General features: G+C 37.0%; 1 protein-coding gene across 1 annotated transcript in view; it reads right to left on the bottom strand.

Annotated features, from left to right (window-relative positions):
- csmd3b (CUB and Sushi multiple domains 3b) overlaps positions 1-26,235 on the bottom strand; it is a 434,915-nt gene that overhangs the window by 40,356 nt on the left and 368,324 nt on the right. The window contains 11 exon segments of the mRNA XM_028460951.1: positions 171-344; positions 934-1,128; positions 2,089-2,274; positions 3,116-3,304; positions 5,977-6,123; positions 6,258-6,446; positions 6,553-6,666; positions 7,756-7,836; positions 12,768-12,913; positions 22,754-22,931; positions 23,720-23,908. Of these exon segments, the coding sequence (XP_028316752.1) occupies positions 171-344; positions 934-1,128; positions 2,089-2,274; positions 3,116-3,304; positions 5,977-6,123; positions 6,258-6,446; positions 6,553-6,666; positions 7,756-7,836; positions 12,768-12,913; positions 22,754-22,931; positions 23,720-23,908 (1,788 nt within the window).

Here is a 26,235-nt window from a genome sequence, read left to right as displayed (position 1 = left end):
CTCATTAGGTTGACTTGAAGCATCACATCTGTCCAACTCTCCCTGAAGGGGGTGTTTCACACATCATGTGTGTGTGTGTGCGTGTGTGTGTGTAAATTACACACTCTGTCCGCCGTGAAAAAAAAAAAGAAGAAAATAGGTATTTACAAGATGTTTGAATGTGCACTCACCTAAACATTGCGTTTCCGTTCCACTCCAAAGACCCGACGACAGGCACTCCCTCACCGCCGAGCCCACCAGCATGAAGCCAGCATCACAGGTAAAGATGGCTGTAGCACCGAATGTGGTTTGAGTTCCGATCTTCTTCCCGTTGGGGGGAGGCGGCAGCTCGCCACATGAGATGACTGAGACATAACCAAATAACAATAAAAGTAAGTTCCCAAGTCATGGTGTCAATAGCTGGGTTTCCATTGCCCTTGGCAATGCGCAAAATCTATATAGCGCAATAAAAACTGGCAATGGAAACACCTGGATTTCCAAAAACACTCGATAATCGCTAAAAAGTTTTTACAATTTCATGAGGAGGAATTTCAGACCTTTCGATCTTGAAATGTGTCGCAAAAAAGCTATGGAAAAACTTGTGACGCGTGACATACCTGGTCACATGACCACTTCTCTCTGAGAAAACATGGCGCGGTAGGTGTAGACAGAAGAGGAGACCAAGGCATTTCTTAGCATTATATTTTAAATGTATTACTGCCACATTAGACAGCAAACAGCAAAGGAATAAAGAGTGTTATAAGGAAGTTTCGCAGGAGCTCCTGCCCAAAACAACCTTCAATGAAAAAACCTTCAAAGCGCAATTATACTTTGTCGAGATGTATAAATATCGCTTTTATTTTGAGAAAATCTGTAATGAAAAGGCAGCTTCTTATGTTTGAGAAATATATGTATTTGCTAAAAAAGGTCAAACATTGTTTTATCAAACCTTACCTTGGCAGTGTGGTCGCTCGTTCCTCCAGCTCCAAATGCCATTGGGTAAGCACTCAATGTGAGCAGGACCCAATCTGTAGTATCCGGGATCACAAGTGAACACGATTCGCGTTCTGTATTCGTAGTGTGAGCCGTTGACAATCCTCCAGCGACCGTGCTCCAGAGAAAAAGATCCAATGCTGGGACATACGACAACTGCAAACAGGGACGGTGATGTGACATTAGACAATGTGGAGTCATGAATACGTCAGAGAAACGCAACTGGTGAAACTGATAGCTACTTGCTAAGCTAACCCAAACATGAGAAACTGGTCGCTACATGCCAAGCTAACACAAACATATGAAACTGGTTGCTACGTGCTAAGCTAACTCAAATATTGGAAACAGATGGCTATGTGCTAAGTTAACCCAAGTATGTGAAACTGGTGGCTATGTGCTAAGCTAACCCAACTATGTGAAACTGGTGGCTACGTCTAAGCTAACCCAAATATGTGAAACTGGTGGCTACGTGCTAAGCTAACCCAAATATGTGAATCTGATGGCTACGTGCTAAGCTATCCCAAACGTGTAAAACTGGTGGCTACATGCTAAGCTAACCCAAACGTGTGAAAGTGGTGGCTACGTACGAAGCTAACCAAAACAATTGTTGGCTACGTGCTAAGCTAACTCAAATAACTTGTGGCTATGTGCTAAGCTAACTCAAATAATGTGGCTATGTGCAAAGCCAACCCAAATGTGTGGAACTGGTGGCTATATGCTAAGCTAACCTAATTATGTGAAACCGGTGGCAACGTGCTAAGCTAACCCAAACATGTTAAAATGTAGGCTTCGTGCAAAGCTAACCCAAACAACTTGTGGCTATGTGCAAAGCAAACCTAAACTTGTGAAACTGGTGGCTACATACTAAGCTAACCCAAATGTGTGAAACTTGTGGCTACGTGCTAAGCTAACCCAAACATGTGAAAATGGTGACTTCGTGCTAACACGAACATACTGTACAGATACTGTACACTGTCACTCAGAAAAAAAGTTAAAGTCAAAATTATGTTTTTTTGAAAAGGTCAATAGGGTCAAAAATAATGAACATTATCAAAATTATTTTAAAAGACATTTAAATTAGTAATGATTAAAATGACAGATAAATCTGTGGCTGACCTGAGCATCTTGGGATCTTGTTGTGGTTGCTCCACGTTCCATCCGGCTGACAGATGGCTGATGTCAGCTCTTTGCTGGAGAGTCTGTACCCATCATTGCAAAAATAGGAGACTCTGGTTCCCACAGAGTAGTCGGCTGTTAAAACACCACCGTTTAATGGAGCCTTGGGTGCACCGCACGAGACAGCTAGGAAAGGACACATACAGCGGGTTTAAAAAACACGCAAACAGCTCCGCACACAACACTTCTGCCCGTCAGGACCACTGGACAAAAAGTTGACATGTAACACCGTATGTCTAAATCATAAAACCAAAAACATTCATATTTGACAATAAATAAAACATCGACCTTTCAGAATTGCCAGAGGGTACAGCATTGTTTTAGAAAGTCAACAGTATTGTTAATGTTATAAATGTCGTTTATTGTGAAAATTATACACCCGTGGTTAGCGACAAAGTTTTAGACAGATTGGTTCACTGAAACTATACATACGAGCAGATGGCTCAAGAGAGACAGCTTGTGTGAAGAAAAAAAAACTGGATGTTAAAGCTGTTAATTGAAAACATGACACAGAGTGATAATAAAACATGTGAATATGCATAGTTTTAATCTAATTTTAACCAAAAGATGTACTGCTTCCAGCTTATAAACATTACAGACGGATGCTCACGTATTAACCTACATTGTTAAGGCTGATAATTGGTAAGTTGATAGCCATATTGGTGAAAGTTAGCTTTGTCTTTAGCAACATATGGGCCTGTCCTGGGCAGTCGTACAGACTCGTGGCTGCCAATGGGAGGACAAAGGTCCTAACAACCAACACGCAACCAGTGGTTAATTTTTACATTTAACCAGGGCAATGTCGATAAAATGACATAGCAATAAAAGTGGGAATAAGCCGTTTTTTTTTTTTTTATTTCTGTACAATCCAATCTTTAGGAAGAGACTAAAACAGTCTCAATGGCTTTGGAGACAAAATATGAACTTAAACCTTTCTTAGTCAATGCAAAGGTAAAATGAACTATACCTTGACACGCAGGCACGGCAGAGTTCCAGGCGTGGTAGCCCAGCGGTGTGCGCCTGCAGGTAGCCGTAGTGTTGCCGATTAGGCGATAACCGCGGTCGCAAGCCCACCGCACTACGCTGTTAACGTGGCCGCCACTTTGTGAGGAGATGGAGCCGTGGAAAGGAGAGTCTGGGGTGGAGCAATACAGGGCTGTAGGCGAAGCGAAACAAAAAGAGGAACAAGTCAACAAAAAAAGCTGAGGAAAAACAAATAAACAGAGTTGATGCCAATTATCTGTAACAGTACTTCAATCGAACACTTCACATCATGAAAGTACTCCAAGCGTAATTGTGCTCAATTTTTTTATTAATTAAAAACACCCCAGTTTGATTAGTGTGATTGTAGGAGTAGGGTAAACCTTGTACCAATGTGTCAGTGTAATTTAAAACCTATTCATAACAAAAATAACCACAAATCGTCAATGGAAGCCATTGTCACAAGTATCAGTACCTCATATAAAAAAGTATATAACAAGGTTCTGTGCTCTTAGTGTGAGGAGGAGTATATCTTTAAGCAACCCGGCACAAAGTTCAATTTATGGATTTTTATAACACCATTAATATTGATATTGGAAGCATTGGTGCTTCGGAGTCAATTAGATTCTGTCTGACAAGAGTTCTGAACACCACACAATATAATAACCTCAAGTGCAGCTTAAATGGCCAATCAATGAGTAGAGTTACAGTAGATGTCAGAAGTTTCCGAGCACTGTGTCCACAAAGTCAATGGCAGCAGGAAAGTTGTCAGTTTATGAAGTACGGCGAGAATGGAAAGCATTCATCTTTCACTTCAGATCATATTGGCAGAAGAATGAAGAATTTCTCCCTGAGGACAACCTGGGACCATGCACACCCCCGTTTATTGTTGTGACTTTATTTGCAGCTGGTCACTTAGTACTAGTGATGTGTCGGTCGCGAACGAACTGGTTCTGTGACGTGAACGACGGGAGCCAGCTCCTGATTGGGAGCCGCTTTGTTTCTCTCACTCTCTTTTTTTCTCTTCAAGCCACATCTGATTTGTTCAATGTGTGTGTCATCTCTGTCTGCGCTGAGCAGAGGGGGGAGGGGCCATGATTTTACATTAGTTTAAAAATCAACACACGTGAAAGCAGCTAAAGCACTAACTGTAGTTAGTGAGCGGGCATGCACTCGCGGTCCCTCTACGAGGTGAATTCTCGGTAACTCTTGGTAACTCCATGCATGCTCGATCGACATCACTTCCTGCTTGCTCGCGTAGCAAAATCACTTTACCCACCAAGATCAACCCCTCAAAGCTGAGGCAATTGGTTTTTGTCAATGCCAAACTTCACTGAAGAAGAAAACTTTTACCTGGATGCAGAATTGTTTTCATTTTCTTTTACATTTTAATTTATATATTAGCTTCTGTATGTTGTTTTGCATTAAATTTGTTCAGTAGTAAAAAGCTAAAACTTAGTTAGTCATTTGTAAATAGTTAAACATTTGTGTTTGCACTTTGTAATTTATTGTATCTTATCACTCTGTAGAGTGTATAAATAAAGATGTATTTATATAATATATAAATATACAGTGCATGCATTTTTACATTAGTAATTCATATTGCACATGATTTTACATGATTGTTGGTAATAGTGAGCCAAGCAAAAAGAGCCGGTTCTCAAAAATGAGCCGGAATTCCCATCACTACTTAGTAATAGGCTATGTTATGTTATGCTATGTTAATTAGTGAACAAGTATCTGCTTGCAGCGGTTCTATTTAGGATTAACCATAGGTCCAGGTCCAGTAATATGTTGACTTGGGCACGGTGCCTGCTCTGTAACCCTCCAAATTGGGCAAGACCTCAAAATGAAGTTTTAATGCTCCTTATTTATTGGTGCTAAGTCTGTTTTATAGCCTCTGAGGTGTGCTGCTGGCCCACCATCTGTGTGGGGCATTTTTGAACCCTAACACTCTGGTGCCACTTTAGAGTTAGTTCGGGAATTTTTCAGCTTTTCCTTCACTGAGGGAAGACAGTCTCCGGCTGTAAAGTTTATTACACATTTTCCACAGCCATTTTGTATGAAGGCTCTCTAAAACATGTTGCCAGCTGAAAATAATCATTCAGCTCCAAACCAGTATTTGTTTCTCTATGGGAATTTGATAATACTTCATACATACCTAAAATACCCGTTATGAAGAAAGTAGTGATGAGAAAATAATGCAAGTAAACATGTTCAGTGTTGTGTTGTACAATGGTTCGATGTTGCAAGTGAACGACATCAGGATTTTAGTTGACTTCCAACACGTGTTTAACATCTCCTGAAGATGCTTACATTAATCACAGCTACAAGGAAGGTTAAAGAATGTGAGCATCTTGGGAGGTTTCTTTTTTTATTCTTTGCTGTATAATTCATCATGCAGAGCAAGAGTGTTTTGAAGGTTGAAGCCGGCGACGGAAAATGAAAGGTTACAGAATGAATGACTTAAAAAACTTCCTGGTAAAAGTCTTGCCGAACCAATAACTTGTAAAGCTGGCCATAAATAAATAAAAAACCTAATCCTTTATTACTTAAATGTGACAATAGCTTTGTGCAGGCAAATGTAAAACTAGCTTTAACTGAACAGCATGCACCACTTCTGAGATAAATTATTTCAGGAGACAGACAGAAGTTGGATGGAAGATGCAAAACATGGACAGGCCAAATTCAATAATGAAGAATATTACGTAGAATGAATCTCTCAGAGGAGAGACACTTCATTCAACAATAGTTCTCGGAACTTTTGTCTGTCCGTTTCCACATGTCCATGCATTGTATAATAAAGTAGTAGTAAAATAAAGTTGGGATACATACTTTGGTACTCACCAACATAGCGAATTTTGAAGCCTCTTTTGTTCGTGCCATGGTCTGATGACCAGCGAATGAGGAACTGGTGACTGGAGGTTGTGAGGTTGAATGGCGTTGGCAGATCACCGCTCAGTGTTGCCAGAGTGGGACTGTTGGCTGTTGGACCTGTGGGCGACAAGGCAAAATAAAAAGAGAGGGTAGGAGTATGAAAACGCAAGAAATCATTGAAGCTAAAATTGTATAAACCACTGTTAGATATGAGTCAGTGTTTCTGTTTCTTTGCTCTTTTTGTGTTGTACCATCAAAAATCTCCAACACGTCAAACTCTCTCTCAGTGTGGAAGTTCTCAAAGGTTATGGTGATATTGTATCCTTTCTCCACTGTAATGCTCCACGAACACATCTGAAGGTTAGGGTAACTCTCTGGCCAGCCAGGGCTCAGGATGACACCCGATGAGTCATAGCGCACATCATGGGCAGGGCATTGAACTACAGGTGAGGGAAATATCAAGGGAGTACATGCTTGAATTTTAACGCTGACGAGAGATAGTGCTGCAGTATGAATTTATGACTTGTATAGAAGGTATTAACATACCTTGGCATGTTGGAGGCGCTGCGTCCATCTGGAGTCTTTCTCCTAAGCGGCAGGTGAGAATCTCACTGCCTACGAGAGAAAATCCTGGATGACATCTGTACCTGATGATGTCACCTGGAAGACAAAATGAAGGGAAAAATGAGTAAAAAATTCAAATATGTAACAATAATGTAAAATTATTATTTTAGGACAGCCAAAGATAATGTATGTTTTTGTAACCGTATCCACTCCAAGCAAATTTAAGGTATTTCGACAATTTTGAATAAAATCACGACTAAATCATAACAAGTGGCTTTTTCAGTAATGTTAGCGTCAGTGTAGTTTACATTGGAATTTCCTAGATCATACAAGTATTCCACATTGCTGCACTGATGAAAGCTAGTGGTGCCTGCACTAATTCTTGTTTTACTTTAAAATTTAATTGATATTCCTTGTAATATTCATACATACAATTTATATTTGAACAATTTGAATCTATCAATTAGGTTGATTATCGATAGTTCTTAACAGTACGACCAAAATGGCTCCACTCTTGCCGTTCTTTTTAGTGTCCCTTGCTCGGGTGTAACATTGGCCTCTTTTTTAAACTTCTTTCCTCTTAATAAAATTTATCTAGCCCTTTTTTTGTGAGGGCTTGTGACGGTGACAATTATGGAATATAATAAACTTATTATTTTACGTTTTGTCAGAATAAAACATACATTGTTGTAACGATTGATTAGTGTTAACCTTTGACGACGTATGCAGACAGCTGACTGAGGAAATCAGTAACAAATTGTGCAAAAGATACATACATGTATATATTTAATTATTATTTTAGGACAGCAAAGGGCAGCCAAAGATAATGTATATTTTTGTAACTGAGGGATTTTTAATTCAGTTAACTAATATTTTCACATTTTATACACAACAAGCAAATCTAAGGTGATATCGAAGAGTTTGCTCTTTTCTTCAAGCAGATACCATATGTCGTCACAGTGTTCACTGTACCGACTTAAATAGCATCCAGTGTGCTGTAGCTTTTTCCTACTAAGGGATTACATAACCTCGACATATTATAAAACACCCATGACTCTAAATGGCACTTAAATTCACCCGAGTTTTATAGCCTTGTTATATTGATGGGATTGGAAAGTTTCCAGTTTGCACTCCAGTTTACAATCAAGCTGTAACATTGTGGAGGGAGGCGGACAGAAAGCTCACCTATCTCCAGCTCGCCATCCTCCATCAACATGTCAGCGTTGGGAACCTCTGGAGGAGGTTGGCAAACCCTTAATTGGTAAGCTGGAAGAGAGCGAAGGAGACAGAGTCATTATAAAGTAGGTAGGGAAAAGACAATGATGAACCCCAAGAAAAGGGGACACTTATAGAAACATGAATAGTTTTTGCTGCACTTTGTTAACGTGGTGTTTTTCCTTTGTCAGACACTTGGACGTCCCCTTAAGATACAAATTCATGCATTTCTTTCTTTTTTTTTTAATTGGAATTTTAAACATGTTTCCTTGGTGTGAGTAGGTGATTGTCTGTCTCTGTAACAAACTGGCATATTGTCGATACACCCTGACATGAGCTGTGATAGACATGAGCAGACACAGGCGACCCTCTGCACCAGTGCTTCTCTAATTGTCTGGTTTCCTGTCCCACCATCACCCTTTAAGAAACATGTTGCGACCGAAAACAGGGAAAATTGTAACATTTTTAAATAAATAATGCAGTGTAAACCAATGTTAAAGCAAAAAAAAGTGCATATTTTCCCGAAAAAAAACTTTTATTGCACATTTTTGGCACTGAATTAAGAAATATTTCCACTTTTGGTAATTACGTGCATTAAAAATAACAACAGGATCAAGGATAAACCAATAAAGTCAATAATAACGGGAGCATTGTTAGTAATAATGGGTATAACAGCAACAATAATGTTAAACGAATAGTCAAGCAGAGCAATAGATATTGGATACCCTTAAAAAAAAAAAAGTACATACTGTATGTATGTATATAGACACCCACATACCCATAAATATATGTACGTATCAATAAACAAAGTAAATAAAATACACAGAATACAGATTCAACAAACAGCATACTGATATTTAAAAAATAAGTAGACAAAATTGAAATAACATATATAAAAAAAACTAAATAATAATAATTCAATCAAATTTGGGATAGGTCAGAGGGCAAACGGAGGTTCATCAACAACCATACCAGTCATGATGTACCAATGTGTGCAAAGTAACAAAAGAATACGTACAAAACATATTAAAAGAACAACCAAAACAACAAAAAGTACATCTTTACAACACAAATAGTGCAAAACATGTTTTTTGTTCAACAGTTCCATTAATTTTTTTCAAATCTGAATAGATACCACTACATTTAAAAAGCATAGCGTTGCCCCCGACTACCGAAAGGCAACTTGATGTTTTTCTGGTGTCTCAACGTGTGGTGATATGCTGTGGTAAGAACAGGAGAAACACACGTTATCTTAACAGAAAGGACGGTTTATTCTTCCTCAGTGCGCAAAGCTTACGCTATGCCACAAGTGCAGTGCGCCCCCTAGTGGATGAATGTGGAATAGCTACATAGAAACAGAAACTGCTGTAAAATAAAGGTAAACTAGAGAGAAATAAATAATAGGGGTGTCTGTTTTTCCAGTTTTAGTGTCCTAGTTCAAATTGTTCCTATTCAATTTGTAAGCTCATTTCAACTCTCTACAATAGCACCTACTAACAACAGGTCATTGACAAACGTTTGGATCCAAAAGTCGAAAAACCTCTGCTCAACATGAAGAAGTGGGATATATATATATATATATATATATATATATATATATATATATATATATATATATATATATATATATATGAACACAATAATTAATTAGATACTGATTGGATTAATACATGTTCCTTCCCATTGATTTATGGTTCGAGGCAAACTCTAGATCAATCCAGCTGGAATTCACCCTTGAAGTTCACGTTGGCAGGTTAAAAAAGGGGTCAAAAAACAAAGCAGCTATTATAGAAGTGCTTTAAATCATGAAAAAAGGAAACTTGACTCCACAGCCACTAAGCTAAAGGCTGTAATCAATATTACCGCATGGCTGTAGATCACTGAGTAACAGAAAGAGAGAGAGGGAGAAGAAACAGAACAGATGGTGAGGGGAGGGGGTCTGCAAAGAGTGAGGAGAGCAGGCTGAGGGCTGTAAGTCAGGATGAAATTGACTATGAAAATGAGACCTGCCAATAGTATCTGCTGCTCTCATGCATATCAAAGCCCAGTGGTTTGTGTGCCAGTGTGTGTGTGTGTGTGTGTGTGTGTGCGCAGTCCAACGTGTGCACGTAAGTGTTTGTGTGTGCAGCGATGCCTCGTTGGAAGGGAGGGGATGACCGCTCACGGTCATTGATCTCACTAAGCTCTAAGAGCGCTTTTATAAGCGCTTCCACATTCACGTCACATCGCGTTCTCAGTCTTATGTCCATGACAGCATTATCCTACAGTGAGTGCGGGGCCCATCGGAGACGGAGAGGGAGCCCTGGCATTCAGAACCATGACCCACAGATGAATAAATACAAGGACAATGCCAAAGATAAACATTCTCAAACATTGGATCGCTGCATCTTGTGGGCTTTGTTTGGCATTTTAAATAAAGTTTGCTCTTTCACAGTTGTCTCTGTTGGAAACAGTGACATTATGGATTTTTTTTATCGGGTCATTAAAGGACACTATAGAAGAACCACAGTCCAAAGTTTCTTCTCTAAACTTCAGCCACGTTTCTCATCGAAGCTGCCAACGCATTTCATATATATATATGTATATATATATACCAATATTGTCCTTTTAAACAGGGGAATAACAACGGCTGCCACACATAATCCCCCGCTTTCTACTTTATCTACCACCATTGTCAATGTGTACTGTATTAAAATATATATTAAAAACAAACTTCAGCAGAAGTCTTTCAGAGCGAAAGCTGACAATCTGAACCCGCCAACAAAAGTTCATTAATATCACAATAACCCTTTGTGCAAACAAAAACAAGGCTGTTCAAACACAAGCCGACATATTTTCACTTAGAGCAAAGAACTGTTATTGCCAAAAAGCAAAAGAATTTTATAGGAGGAAAAAAAAAAAGCTGGAGGTTCTCATAGAATGACATCGATTTGTGTGCTGATGTAAAGAAGAGGATAACCAACAAAGTCTTTTCTAAAGAATGAATAAAAATGGACTCATTAGCAGCTTCAGTTTTCCTCTGAAAACTTTTGACGTGTAATTGTTCCTAAAAACATACTTGGAGTTTGCGGGGGTTTCTCCCAAATTCATTTGAAAAAAATACAATTCCTAATATTATGTACATAATATAAAACATTTTAAGTAAAACAGTATGTATTAATGTTCATGTCACAGATGTTAGTTCTACCTCAGGTGTTTTTCAGTGAAATGGTCCCCTAATTTTGAGACTTTAGGTTGGTTCTTCTGTTAAATGGAGAAGCGACACCGCACCCAGCAGTTCATGTATGGTACTGCAGCAAAAATGAACCAAATAATGTAGAGAGTTTACTTTTAAAAAATCTGCCCAGTTTGATGATGATAATTGATGATGGCCGATGCTTGGATGAATGTTGTTTGGCTGTGGGTGTCTGAGTGATGGTGGTGTGTGAAAGGAAAGGAGGAAGTGGCTCATGTGGTCACTTGTGTTGTGTTTGTGACCTTGTTACTTTAGTCAACTCAGACTTGTTCAGGCTTGTAGAGTGTCCATGTGTTAGTGTACAGTATGTGTGTTAGTTTCCCTTATTACCAACACTAATGTGCAATAAATACTTAAACATTTCTTCTATATTTAGAATAAAAACGTCACATTAGATACAATTAAGCATTCATTGAGAAGCCGCTGTGGTGGTGATACTTTTACAATGAGAGAAAAACATAGTTTGATTAAGCTGCTTGTAATAAACGTTATTAAGTGGTAATCAAACGTGAATAAGCCTCTTAATAAGGCGTTAATAAATGCTTATTATTAACAATAACAAGTCTATATAAACGTTAATAAAAAGCTTCATTAATATATTTACATTGCTTGTAATAACCAGTAAATATACGTTAATGAGTTTTTTAATAAGGCCTGATTAAGTCCTTATTAACATTAATAAAGCATTAATTAAAAAAAGCTTCATAAATGTATTTATTAATCCTATTTAAGCAGTCATTATATTAAAAAGCCCCTAAAGAAGGACTTATTAAATTATTTTTTATAATTTAACATGAATGAGATGTTTATTGACATTAATAATGTTTTGTTAATGTATAGTGATTCGCTCTGCAGCTACTGGATCTAAAGTGGGAACAGTGCTAAATAAGTGTTAATAAAGACCTTCATTAATATATGTATTACTGTTATTAACACACTGAAGCTGCTTGTAAAAAGCAGTAAATTTAAGTTAATGAGCTTCTTAAAAAGGCCTTATAAAGTGATTATTAACATTAATCAGGCTATATCAGTAATATTTAAAAAAAAAGCTTCCTAAATGTTTTTTCTAACGCTATTTAAGCAGTAATTATATTAATAGCCCTCTTAATAAGGACTTATTAAAGTAATTTTAATAGATTAACATTAATGAGATGTTTATTGACATTAATAATGCTTTGTTAATGGATAGTAATGCCTTATAAATGCCAATAAATCATTTTATTATGCACTCAGTGCTGGTCTGCAGCGACTGGATCTAAAGTGGGAACAATGCTATATAAGTGTTAATAAAAAACCTTCATTAATGTATTTAATATAACTTTACATAACTTAATGAGCTTTTTAATAAGGCCTTATTAAATGCTTACTAAAATCAATCAGGCTATATAAATGTTATTTTTTTAAAAGCTTCAGAAATGTATTGATTAATGCTGTAATTATGTTAATAGGCCTCTAAATAAGGACTTATTAAAGGATTTTTTTAAATTAATTTAACAATAATGAGATGTTTATTGACATTAATACTGTTTTGCTAATGTATAGTAATGCCTTATAAATGCCAATAATGCACTCAGTGATAGCTGCTCTCCAGAGATTGAATCTAAAGTGAGAACTTTAATAACGTCATTATTTTGCATTCACTATTAAAACTGCTTATCAAGGCTTATTACAAGCTATGTAATATTAGGTGTTTCTGTTTGATGGGACCCAGTAGATGAGAGGTGTTTTCTCCTCCTCACAGCCTTACCGTGATAACTTAAGACAAAGAATCCAGCTCCTGAGAAGTCTGAGTGGAACTTGATGAGGATGATGTTTGAGGTGGAGTAAACTGACTCTAAGGCTGTGTTTCCACTGAACTGGCCGATCTGTGGGGATGATTGATCAGGTCCATCCCTGCAGAGACACAGAAAAACAGGCGTAGGATGAATGGTTGGATAGTTTAGAACAGTGTTTCTCAAATGGGGGTACGTGTACCCCTAGGGGTACACGATGGTACTTGAGAGAGAAAGAAGGAAAATAAACAATTGAAAGCATTCAAGATATGGGGTTTTATATGGTTTATTTTTAGTTATAGTGCAGCAGATTAGTAAAAAAAAATGTTCAATTTGGTATAAAAGCATGAAATTTGGCACAGATTTTGGAAAAAAGGCGTTGGCCTCTCAAAAATTCAATATGGTGGCCATTTTTAAAGATGGCCGCCATTTCTATTCAATGGTTATTACATAAACTATTCAACAGTGATCCAAGCATAACGTTTGATATGAATACAATCTTTTTTTTTTTTTTTTTTTTTTTTTTTTTTTTGGTCGATGGGGTGGGGGGTCTGGGGGTTGGGGGTGGGATCGGTGGCGTGGTGCGCTGGGTCCTTGGCTCCTTGGGGCTTTCTCGGGTGTGCATGGGGGGGCGATGGCTGCCTCTCGGCTTGGGATCTTGGGGGCGTTCGGGGGACTGCTTGGCCGTGGGGTGGTCGCCGGGGGCCCTTAGGCTGCCTGCTCTTGCTGCTGGCCTGACTGCTTCTTCGGGCCCGGGGGCGGCTCTTGGGTTTTGCAGTGGCGGTACTTGGAAATACATTTGTCATGGATGCACTGGTCTTGGGCTGTGGGATAACACTCATACTGGGCTCAACCTTAGACACGTTGTTCCCAAATACCTGTTTTATGGAATTTCCACTCACCTCTTCCTCTGTTCACAGCCACCACCATTATTCCTAAACCACACACTGGTCACCAAACTGGCTTGACAACACAACAATAAACACAATATACACAACCACAATTTCACATCGCATCACTTAAAACTATTCCCCACCCATTCCATATCCTATCTTGTATCCCTCTTCCCTGTTAACTTCCCCACCCCTCTCCAACCCCTCACCTTGGTGTAACACTGCCCTCTCTTTTTTACATCCTCCCTTTAATAAAGTATTTCTTACCCTTCCCTAGGGAGGGCTGGTGACGGTCACAATTATGCAATGAAATAAATAAATTTATTTAATTGCAATAATAAAATATGCATTGCTGTCAAAAGATTGCACTTCTTGTAGTGTTAACCTTCGACAGCATGTGCAGACAAAAAAAAAAAAAAAAGATATGAATACAATCTAAAGGACATGATAATGGAAATAGATGCTTGTCCCAAACTCAAGATGGCCGCCATTTTTAAAGATGGCCCCATTTCTGTAGAATATTAATTATTTCAATTGTTCAAATGGTGATGAAAGCACACAATTAGGCAGAAATACTCTTCAAGGAACACTCTTTTGGAAAAAGGTACAGTATGTGTGCCACTCAACAATTCAGGATGACGACCATTTTCAAGATGGCCGCCATTTCTGCCTCATCTCCTTTGACCTGTACGGCTTAGTTAAACTTGTCAGGGATATAAACTCCCTGCCCGCATAGCGCTCAGGTTTATTAGAGTACACAAGCCTCTCCACCACGGCAAGATGGAGTCCACAGAGCGGTGTGTCCAATAAAAATTCAGGATGGAAACAATTTTTCAAGATACCTGCCATACCTTGCCACTGTTTCCAAATATTGATACAGTAAATATGCCACAAGTACTCTGTTAAGGCCACTTTTAAAAAAAAAAAAAAATTGGATGGCCAACAAAAAAGTCAAGATGGAGCCTTTTTTCAAGATGGCCGTCATTTCGGTAGTATGTACACTGATACACATATACATTAGGGATGTAACGATTAATCGTAAGGCAGTTAAAAATCGATTCATAGGTACCACGGTTCACATCGATGCTCTGACAATTGAATCGCAGTACTTTTTTTATATATTAATCCTTCCAGAAGCGGACGTGACGGGCGGAATCTGCTACTATTTTCTTTCTGGCCGCCATTTACTGTTAAACATGCTCATAAATGATTCTTTACTCCTTTAGCACCGAAAGAATATCTGTAATATTACGTGAATATCTGTGAAAGTTAGGTTTTTCTATTAACTCTGTCTGCTAGCATAGCTTCTCTTCTTCACTGGTGGAATAACTGCATGCCAACCGACCACTGAGTTACCAGCGCCCTCTGCTGGTCCAAACAAATATCTGACGTAAATACAGTAAAATGACTGTTTTTTTTTTTGTTTTTGTTTTTTTTAAAGTCCAATTGTAAAGGCACAAAATACATTTTCAGTTGCACTTTTAAAAAGAACTATTATGTAGTTTTGAATTGTTTATTATAGAACCAGAATTTAAATTAATAGGTTTCTTCTTCATTTGTATTATTCCTTTATTTAATTCATTCAAGATTTATTTTTAGTTAAATTGCATCATTTTGAATAGTTTATCAAGGGATTCTTTTGACAATGAAAAATAAAAGGAAAATAGTATAGTATTTTCCCCAAAAAAATAAAGGAATATTTTTCAGTCATTTGTCAACAGTCCCATTTTGTAAAATAAATCGCGAGAAAATCGTATCGTGAACCCAGTATCGTGAATCGAATCGTATCGGGAGTTGAGTGAATCGTTACGTCCCTAATATACATGTTAGCAAAAATACTCTAACAGCCACACTTTTAGAAAAATTCAAGATTCATTTTTCAAGATGGGTGTTGCTTTAATAGTGTACTCTGTATGGACTAAGTTTAAAGGAAGGATTGAAAAAAACAAAAAAAACAAGTTCTATTCACATTTTGCCTTGTGGTTAGTGTCCAACCTGCTGAGTCATAATAAAACAATGTTAAATAGTAGCCAATGCCTCCCTACTTAGCAAGTGTTGTATTGGGAGCAACATATCCAGGAAGGTGTACATACACATTCTTAAGAGAGTGTTTTCAAAAAATGTTATGATTGCATCATAGTTTGAACAGATGACATAATGAGCATTTCACAGAAATAGCGGCCATCTTGACAAAATGGCCGCCATTTTGAATTTGTGGGTGGCCAATGTCTTTTTCCCAAAAAGTGACCCTTAGAGAGTATCTGTGCCAAATTCCATGTTTTTATACCAATTTGAACGATTCTCTTGAAATATGCAATTCATCTGCTGCACTATTAAAAATGATAATCACACTAGATATTACCAGCAACTCACAAAACGACAACAAAAACACACAAAATAAGATGAAAAACAATACTGAATCCTAAAAAAAAACAGACAAACAACAACAAAATACAGGAAATGACAGCAAAAACACACGCATTAAGAAAAATAACAATAACGAAGACACACTAAATGAGAGAAAAATACACAAGATCACAACAAAATACACAAAAACATACAAAACAACATAAGAAACAACCAAAGGACACCAAAAACACACAAACTGAGAAAGAATAATTTAAATAATACCAACAACACACAGAAATGACAACAAAAACACACAAAATAAGATAAAAAAATTAAATATTGAATAATAAAAAGAACAGACAAAACAACAAAATACCCAAAATGACAGTAAAAACACACACACTAAGAAAAATACTTACTATTACCAGCAACACACTAAAGGACAACAAAGACACACTAAATGAGAGAAAAATACACGTGATCACAACAAAATACACAAAAACATACAAAACGACATAAAAAACAACCAAGAGACCCCTAAAACACACAAACTGAGAGAGAATAGTTTAAATAATACCAACAATGCACAAAAACACACAAAATAGGATAAAAAATAAACTGAGTAATAATAAAAAGAACAGATGATGACAAAATACACAAAACGACAGCAAAAACACAAAAAATGAAGCAAAAAACACAAAATGATGATAGATATCTTGATTAAAACGTGAACTGAAAATACCAAGGTCAGTCTTGGTCCCACACCAGGTGGGAGATGACCATAAATGATAAAAAAAAAAAAAAAAAAAACTATAGAAATAAATCTATTCATTCTTCTTATTTACAACATGAGATTCTTTAAAATGTGTTAATCTTTCATTTCATCATTATGCTCTATAGTTTCTGAGTCATTAAACCTTTCACTCTGGAGATGTTCTTTAGGTGGTGGAAGCTGTTTTTGTGATAGATTTGATCTGACTGGTAACACGCTGTTTAGAAATCATTGTAAAATGACTTTGAAATTATAAAGTAGATACATAATTATTAATGATATTTATGAAACCATACTGTGGCTGAACCAGTAACAGATCACAAATGTCTCGGCTGGATGGCGGTAATGAAAATAAGAAAAAAAAAAAACATGTCTAAATGTCAGAATTCTCTTCTAAAACTATCTAACCTTTAGCGTTAAAAACAAATGTACTACAATGCGGAGCTTGTATCTCGCTAAACAAAGAGCTGCTCTTGATAACAACATTCTATTCCTCTTTGAAAATGCTTGAGGTCATAACTTTTGATTGAACATTAGGTCAATTCAGAAAGCAATATCAGATTGCCTTTAGGCATTTCTCCAATATACAGTAATATTCGTAAAAAGTCATACAATTACAATAGAATGAAGACAAAAGTCATTTGTCAGAGAGACTATTTTACAACACCACAGGCATATTTCACCTTTAATGATGCCACTGCCACCTTTAAGACTGGAGCTAACCATAGCAGAGTCATTATAAAGGATTACAGAGCATCATCTGACGTTCGATTAACTAAATTCTTCCTGCTGTTGAGTGTTGCGTGATGAGCCTAATTATACCTGTCACATAAAATGATGAATAATTCTCTTCATGTTACTGGGAGTCATTAGAGTTCCTTGTGTTGCTTTTCTCTACACCAAAGGACTCAAACTCATTTTCGCTCACGGACCAAATACAGAGAAATTTGATATCTAGTGGGAAACAAACTTTTTTTTTACATTATTGTGCCCTAGTTTGCACTTCCACGTGTAAATTATATCTTCAACCAAGCAATAAAACACAGATTTGAGTCCTTGCAGGATCTTCTCTTTTAAATTCTTTGATTTTCAGACCAATTTTTGTTTAAAGTTTTTCAATTTATGTATCCATTAAAAAAAAAAATTAATAAAAAAATTATAATAAAAAATATTATAATATAGTGATAATAATACAAACAATATATATATATATTATAAAAAAAATATAATAACAATAGTGATAATACAAACAATATATATATTATAAAAATTAAATAAGTAAAAAAAAAAAATTATAATAACAGTGATAATACAAACAATATAGATCATAAAAATAATAAATAAATAACATGTGCCGTAAATGCATTTATCTTGCCATGTCCACATATGTCATCTACATACAGGTAATGCAATTTTATTTATTTATTTATTTTACAACAATGCATGGTTTATTCTAGCAAAAAGTTAAATCATCATTTTTTATATCGCCTAATTGTGAACATCTTTTGTGTGCTCTTTAGGGGAAATTTGTGGAATTGTTTGACAAAATTTTAAGTTTACAAAGAAAATTCCCACAATTTGCGATTAAAAATTATGGCACTCATGTCATGTAAGTGTTTAAGCTTAAGTGAATTTCAGATATCAACTGGATTATTTGGTAATTTACACATTGATAAATGTTTTCTCTGTCATTTTCATTTTCTCCTGCGGGCCAAACTGGATGCTCTAAAGGGCCGGTTTTGGCCCCCGGGTCTTGAGTTTGACACATGTGCTCTACACGGTAGCTGATGATTTTCATTCCCTTTGACTTGTACCAAACAGTAGATTAAAGTCTACACTACAGGGCTGTATGGTGGATGTGATGCTGTGAAATACACAGTAACAGCATGATATATGATATTCCTGTATATATATATGACCGCATGGAAACACACAGTTTGAGACCAATTTTGCAGATGAAGTAAGTGTCAGGTCGTTGGCTCTGGACTGAGACGGCCGCTGTGAAAATCACACCTTTACTACAGACACTGTGCACGCCGTGGGAGGCCAGCACAGTAACCCAGTCACTGTCAGTTTCTAGTTTGTTCTTGTGTGGTTGCAGCCTTTGGCTTTGTGTGCGTTCAGCACTTTGTCAGCCGGGTCAAAAACATGCTGGGAGAACAATTTGTGCAACTCACACAATCAGCAGTGGTTGAAAAAGATGAGATTCATCAAGGTGATGAAACTAAACGATGGTATTTTGACACTTTTGAATAGAATCACCAGGAAAGCATGGGACGTTGCTTTTTCAGTAATGTTAGCTTTATTGTGGTTTACCTAAATCACAAGTGTCAAACTCAAGGCCCGGGGGCCAAATCCGGAGCAGTGTGTTGTTGGTTTTATTTAAATTATTCTCTCTCAGTGCGTGGTTTTTTAGTGTCATTTTGTGTATTTTGTTGTTGTTTGTCTGTTCTTTTTATTATCCAGTATATTTTTTCTCTTATTTTGTGTGTTTTTGTTGTCATTTTGTAGTTGTTTGTCTGTTCTTTTTATTATCCAGTATATTTTTTCTCTTATTTTGTGTGTTTTTGTTGTCATTTTGTTGTTGTTTGTCTGTTCTTTTTATTATCCAGTATATTTTTTCTCTTATTTTGTGTGTTTTTGTTGTCATTTTGTTGTTGTTTGTCTGTTCTTTTTATTATTCAGTATATTTTTTCTCTTATATTGTGTGTTTTTAGTGTCATTTTGTGTCATTTTGTTGTTGTTTGTCTGTTCTTTTTATTATTCAGTATATTTTTTCTCTTATTTTGTGTGTTTTTGTTGTTATTTCGTAAGTTGGTGGTAATATCTAATTAAATTCAATTCAACTTTATTTATATAGCGGCATCAAAATATTTAGTATGATAATCATTTTCAATTAAAAATAAACATTATTAAACCCCATATTTTAATGATTTTATTTGTTAATTTTGCTCTCTCTCTCTCTCTCTCTCTCTCTCTCCCCCACGGACCCCCTGTAGTGCCATCATGTACCACTAGGGGTACACGTGCCCCCATTTGAGAAGCAGCACTGCTTTAGAGCATCCAATTCAGCCCACAGGAGACAGTAAAAATGACAGAGAAAACATAAAATATTGTGTAAATTACCAAATAATCTAGTTGATATCTCAAATTCAGCAATTTAATGAAATTCTGCAATAGTTTTAATTTGTTCTTATCAGATGAATGCAGTCATTTTTAATTGCAAATTGAGGAAATAACTCTGAATTTTTCCACAAATCTTGCAATTTCTGACAAACAATTCAACCTGCATGGAGTGATATTAAAAACTATTGCACAATTCCACAATGCTGCACTGATTAAAGCTAGTGGTATCAGCACTAGTTCTAGTTTTAGTTTAAAATTTTTACTGATATTCCTTGCAATATTGATTTATATTTGAAAATGTTTATCTTTCAGTCAGTTACATAATAGGTATCTCTACATTTGGAGATTTAAATATTTTTCCGATTTTTGTACAAATCTGATTGGTTTTGGTTTTTGCATTATACCAGGGGTGTCAAACTCATTTTAGGCCCAGTTCAGTTTCCAGTATGGGCCAAACCAGAAATACTGTATGCATGATATTGTAATTTGTAATATATTTGCATAACACTTCACGTGTAAACAACCGTATACATATAAGGTGAAATACAGGCAGTTTTAGTTATTTTGAACTGAACTTTGTGTTGATTTAGCAAACGACTAATGCACAAGTGTTAAAATAAAAGCCAGTAGTCCATGTTTACCAATCAAAATGTGCTAATTTGAAAGAAAAACGTACTGGAATTACAGGAATTATGAAGCAAAATGCTATTTATTGTAAATGTATGTATCACTTAGCATTTTGTTTTCAAGCAGATATTTTTTGACGTATTAATAGTCATATAAATCAATTGATGTTCAATAATGTCACCGTATTTCTATTATAAATGTTTAAATGAATTTGGTCTAGTCCAATTGATAACAAACTGATAAAATGTTGCTCCAGAGATAAAACGACTGTGATACTACAAGAATAATGTTTTAAATGTAATTCTAAGCAGAATGCTATGCAGGGTTGGATTTGGCACTATATTGAAAGCCTTGGAATTGCACCTAAATGTTTGAAAATCCCTGTTTTACCTGTTTTTTTTATTCAGCGAGGCTGTTTATCAAATTGTCATATATTCATGTGAAAAAAAAAATTGGAAGGTTTGCAGTTCCAGCAGGATGACAAATGAACAAAAGAAAAACGAGAGACGTCTGGTTCCAGAGCTCGTCTATCCATCCAAGCTTTTCACTTAAGTGGGACTAGGAGATAAGCATGTCTTCCTCTGCTGTTTTTTATTTTGCTCACCATTCTCCACGTGTCTGTTCTTATTGCTGTTGCTCTTCTATAGCCTCTATTTATAGGACGCTGGATTTAACCAGAACACCTAAAAGAATGGCCAGCGACACACGGCAGCCATCGAGAAACACTGGTTTATTTATATCTGCAGCCAAAAAAACCAACAACTGTATTTGCAAAAGATCTACTTTGTTCATGTCAGCTGGCTTCATAAAGTACAGTAATGAGAGAACTATGTCAGAAGGATAAGGAAGATGTATCACATGTCACTTTTACAATACTCGATGAAACACAACAAGTGGGGAACTGTGTTTCGCTAGCTTTATATTTGAGGAGAGCCGCCAGTAGTCATAGTAACCTGGGCAGGAGTTGAGCCAATTAGTGGCAAAGTGTGAAAAGATCTTAGAGAGCACAGCTTTGTGTATGTGGCAGAAAAGTGAGAATATGGTAAATGTGCTTTGCACAATATCTAATATAAATTAAATAACTTTTTGAATCACTTAAAAACCCAGAATATTTGTGAATGAAAGCACTTTAAAGTTCTGCTGCTGATGTTTAAATGTGTGAATTAGATTTGGTCCAGAATTCACCTGTGAGATGTTAGTCAGGTATGAACCCAGCAGGTCTCTCAGATAAATTCATTTTTTATGTATTTTATTCAATTGTAGAATACTGTAGATATTATGTTGAAGGTTCAAATGTATGGAACTAATTGGTTAATAATAAATGGGTCAGTTTTTCTCATCCCTACTGACTATTGTTCTTAAGTGACATCACGATCAAGCCTTTTTCTAATATTCCACACTACAAAATAATTATTATTTTTATTAAAGAAAATATTTATTTAAAAATATTAAAGAGGTAATAAAATATGTATGATTCATGCTGATATCGGATCAATAACCGGTATCGGCTGATACGCAAGGATGCAATATCGGCATGATATGGGAAATGAAAAAGTTGTATTGGAACATCTCTAATAGATAAAGGTCAGATAATGGAGCCCAGAGTTCACAGCAAACATGGTGATGCTGCTTTTAGAGCTAAATTACTGTAATCATTCAAAGGGAACATTCCAAGTTCACATTTTTCCTTTTCTCAACTGCTTGTGACTGAGAGGGAGATTTCTACTCATTTTATTGGTAATTTAATGTTTTTATCCTTTAATGCAGGGGTGTCAACATCATTTTTGTTCAGGGGCCAAATCTTAACCAGTTTGATTTCAAGTGGGCCACAGATTTTAGCAAGAGAAAGAAAAATGTCAACATTAATGGGCCCCAATTTGCACTTCCAGGTATATATTACATATAAAGTATATTAGAACAACGATCTCAGAGCATTAAGTGACCTTAAACTTAAATTATTTACATTTCCTTGATATTATGAGCAGTTATTTAATTTAGTAGAATAATTTGAGGAAATTTGCAGGATTTGGAAAGAAATTCGTTTTTTTTTCATCAATTTGAGATTTAAAAAAATAAATAAAAATGACTATCGTGTGATATAAGCGTGGGAAATTTCTGTAAATTTGTAACCATGACTATTTGGAGGGGCCTGTGAGTTAACAAGTGCAGGAAACTGAAAAGCGCCTCCACCTACCAGACAGTGATGTAGTCATAGATGGGCTCGGTGCTCAGCACAGTGAAGTTGATATAAATCCCATGTCCTGGAGGAACTCGAACACACCACACGCAGTCTTGAAAGTTGGGGTATTCTTCAGGGTGGCCAGGAGAGTAAATAGTTCCATTTAATGATGTGATGTTTCCGCCACACAGAGCTGGAAGACAGAATATGAGGACATATGTATCTTAACAAAAAATACCAGCAAAATAGTTGCACTTTTGTGAAAGTTCAGCAACTGACGCAGGAAACATCTGGTCATGACCGATGTCGGGCTTAATAACACTTTAACACCTTTTCATAAATTCAAGACACATTGATATTCCAGATCTCAGATACATTTCAGTTGAAGTATTCAACCGAGAGCTTTGAGGTTAAATATGTACAGCTCTATTTAACAAAATTATTCAAAAACAGTCTGGCTTTACTTTCGCTTCACTGTCTAAAAGAAACCATAAAATGACTCATTATCATTATTAAAATCATTACAGCAGTTGTCATTTTTATGAAAAGAATAATGTTTTTAATAATCTAATTTCACTTCCCACAATTATCTGGAAAGCATGAGGACAGTGAGCTTGCCTTCTTTGCAATTAATTCAAAATTTATTTGACCCTTGCAATCTTTTTTTAATCCCTATGCAGCAGCAGCAGCACTGCAATTTTTCTTTTACACGTTCATTTTCTTGTAATTGCACACAATGTTCATCTCACTTTGCTTTTGGCAAGGCATTAAAATAACTGCTTAGAATCAGTGAAAATGTCAAGGACAATTAATGTGCTGACTTTCACAAAGCAGGCATAGTTAGCAGGTAAGGAAAAATAAGTAGTTCAAGAAATGTAATTTAGTGAAAAGAAAACAATAGTACATTCTTTTCAAAGTCAAAAACGCTGCAAAGACAAGGCTAACAGGTTCACACATTGGCTGTTTGCTATAGTAGATTACCTTCACACCGTGGCAGTGGGTGGTTCCAGTTCCTACTGATGCCATGTAAACATGTGAGCGAAGCTTCCCCAATCAGAGAGTAACCAGGAAGACACTCGAACGACACCGTCATTCCAACGCTGAAGTCTGTACCGATCACGATGCCGTTTCGAAACGGTCGTGGATCTGGACAGCTCTGGAGCTGGTAGGCTAAAGATAATGTAACCCAAACAGGTTAAGAAAACCATCATTTGGAAACCTACATGATGCTTGTAATGAGTGCAACATGTAATACATTGTGTTTGGCAATGTTGTTGAAAAAAGTAAATGTTGATAGAACGTATTAACTCTCAATAACCTGAAGATATTGATAAAGTCGTGAACAAAAATCATTGGTAACACTTCACTTGAAGTTTTATACATAAGGCTGACAGTATGCTGTCATTATTACAACATGACACCTGTCGTTAGCATGAATAATGCTACATTCACACCAAACGCCGTAGTAGGATGCTTGTGCTCATTGAATCACACGCTTGTCACCAGCGTTGAGGACGCTCTGGACACGCGTCCAAACAAGTTGGGAATTGGGAAGAGCGCGTAGAGCGAGTTTAGTGGAGGGGCTTCTCTGTTGCCAGTGGTGTTCATACAATGGATGATATTGTGGCGATCAGTTACATTCATAATTCACCCAGTGACTGTGAAGTGGTGGGGAACATTATTGTGATGAGAAGGCTGTGTTTCCGGTCGGATGTATTTTGGTGTGACTCAGTGTGTGCACTGTGATATAGAGAAGTGTGGGTGCATGGAGAATAAAAGTCAGAGTTCCTTGCTGAACACGCCGCCTCCGACTCCCGTTCATAGGCTCTACATTATCCAGAGAGTGGCTTGGCTTTTTTTGTGCCTCGACGCCGTTTCTGGATTCACCAGAGCTGCTCTCGGACAAGAGTCGCTTTCAGCGCTACTTCCGTCTCTCCCGTGCCCAGTTTGACAACCTGCTGACCCGCATCAGTGCTCACATCTCCTACCAGGACACCAACTACAGGTGCTCTATTCCAGCAGAAGAGCACCTGTCCATCTGTCTTTGATTAGTGTTTTTTTTTTCCAATATTCTGAATTCGTCAAGGTTGAAGAAAGCTCCTGATTGGTCGACACGCCACGATATGACCCAAAAGTTCAACAATCCCAACTCTAGCATCAGTTGCGTTGGAGGCGCCGGACGCATGTCAAAAGCTTGAAATCTGAAAACGCGCAGCGTCCGCCGCGTGTAAAGCTTCAAAACTTGCCACACAGGAGGCGTGGGATGTGCAGCGGGACCTCAACGCTCCTAGAAGGGCATCCACCATATATTTTCTATGTAAACCTGACACTGTTGACGCTTTGGACGCGTTTGGTGTGAACGTGCCATGAGGTGTCATGAAGGCGGTCATTAAGCGTCGTTCGTTACCCTAACCCTAACCTTAACCTTTAATTGTGGTGTACACAAACGTGGTAGGCTCTAGTTTGCCTGATTTCTGGGCACCCTGTTAATGGGAATTCCCTATCCGTACATCTGCCTTTACTTAACAAACAGAGCATCTTTATTGAACATTTATGTTCAATTCTGCTGTAAAAGGGAACCATTCAACGAAACTATGCAGCGTAAAGACTCACAAATCATTTTAAACTATACGCTATTATAGCAGTTGTCAAGCAGGAGGGAAATTGCACAGTGAGTATTTACAGTGTAAGTGGGTGCAAGATGAAGTTCTACCAAAGTTGAATATTTAAGTGATTGTTTCTTTCTCTGTGATAGAATACATATCAAATACATTTCAGAAAATGTCTGACGGAGCATTGTCTGATATGCTGTACATTGTCTGGCCAAAAAAAAAAAGGTCAAAATGACATTTTCATTGGACCGCCTTTAGCTTTGGTTACGGCATAACACTCGCCGCAGCATCGTCTCCACAAACTTCTGCAATGTCAGTTTCTTTCTGCCTAAAGTTGTATGGGGACACTCCTACCTATTTGCTCAGTTGAATCCAGGCGATGATCTTTTTACTTTTTTTTTGGCCAGCCAGTCTATCTCGTAGCCGACACTGAGTCATTGCAGTGCGAGTTACATATCATATTGTGCTGTCGTTTGCATGACTAAAGGAAGACACCTTGCATTGTCAGCAGCAATGTCATCAGAGGTAAAAACAACTACAGCTTCTCCTGATAATCCTGTTTTAAAACCTCCTGCCAGTGCCATCCACAGAAAATAAAAGATGTTATTCATCATCCGGTGAGATTTGTACATCCATAACATATCTAAAAAAAGTAATTTATGCCATCCCAAAACACATTTTTTTCCCGTTGTAAATATACAACTTCTCAAATAGTTTTGGTTGCCAGCTGGAGAAAATTTTAAATTCCTCTCATCACTGAGATTAATCTCTACAGAGAACCGACATTCACACTGCAATCTCTTTGAGGAGCTACTTCACACGCACTTGAGGAAATATTTTATAATCAGGCCTCGGTTTGTTTTTAATCACTTTTTGTGCAGGCAG

This window comes from Gouania willdenowi, chromosome 11, assembly GCF_900634775.1.
Source record: "Gouania willdenowi chromosome 11, fGouWil2.1, whole genome shotgun sequence".
Taxonomy (NCBI): Eukaryota; Metazoa; Chordata; class Actinopteri; order Blenniiformes; family Gobiesocidae; genus Gouania; species Gouania willdenowi.
This window is presented reverse-complemented; position numbering and strand designations above follow the sequence as displayed.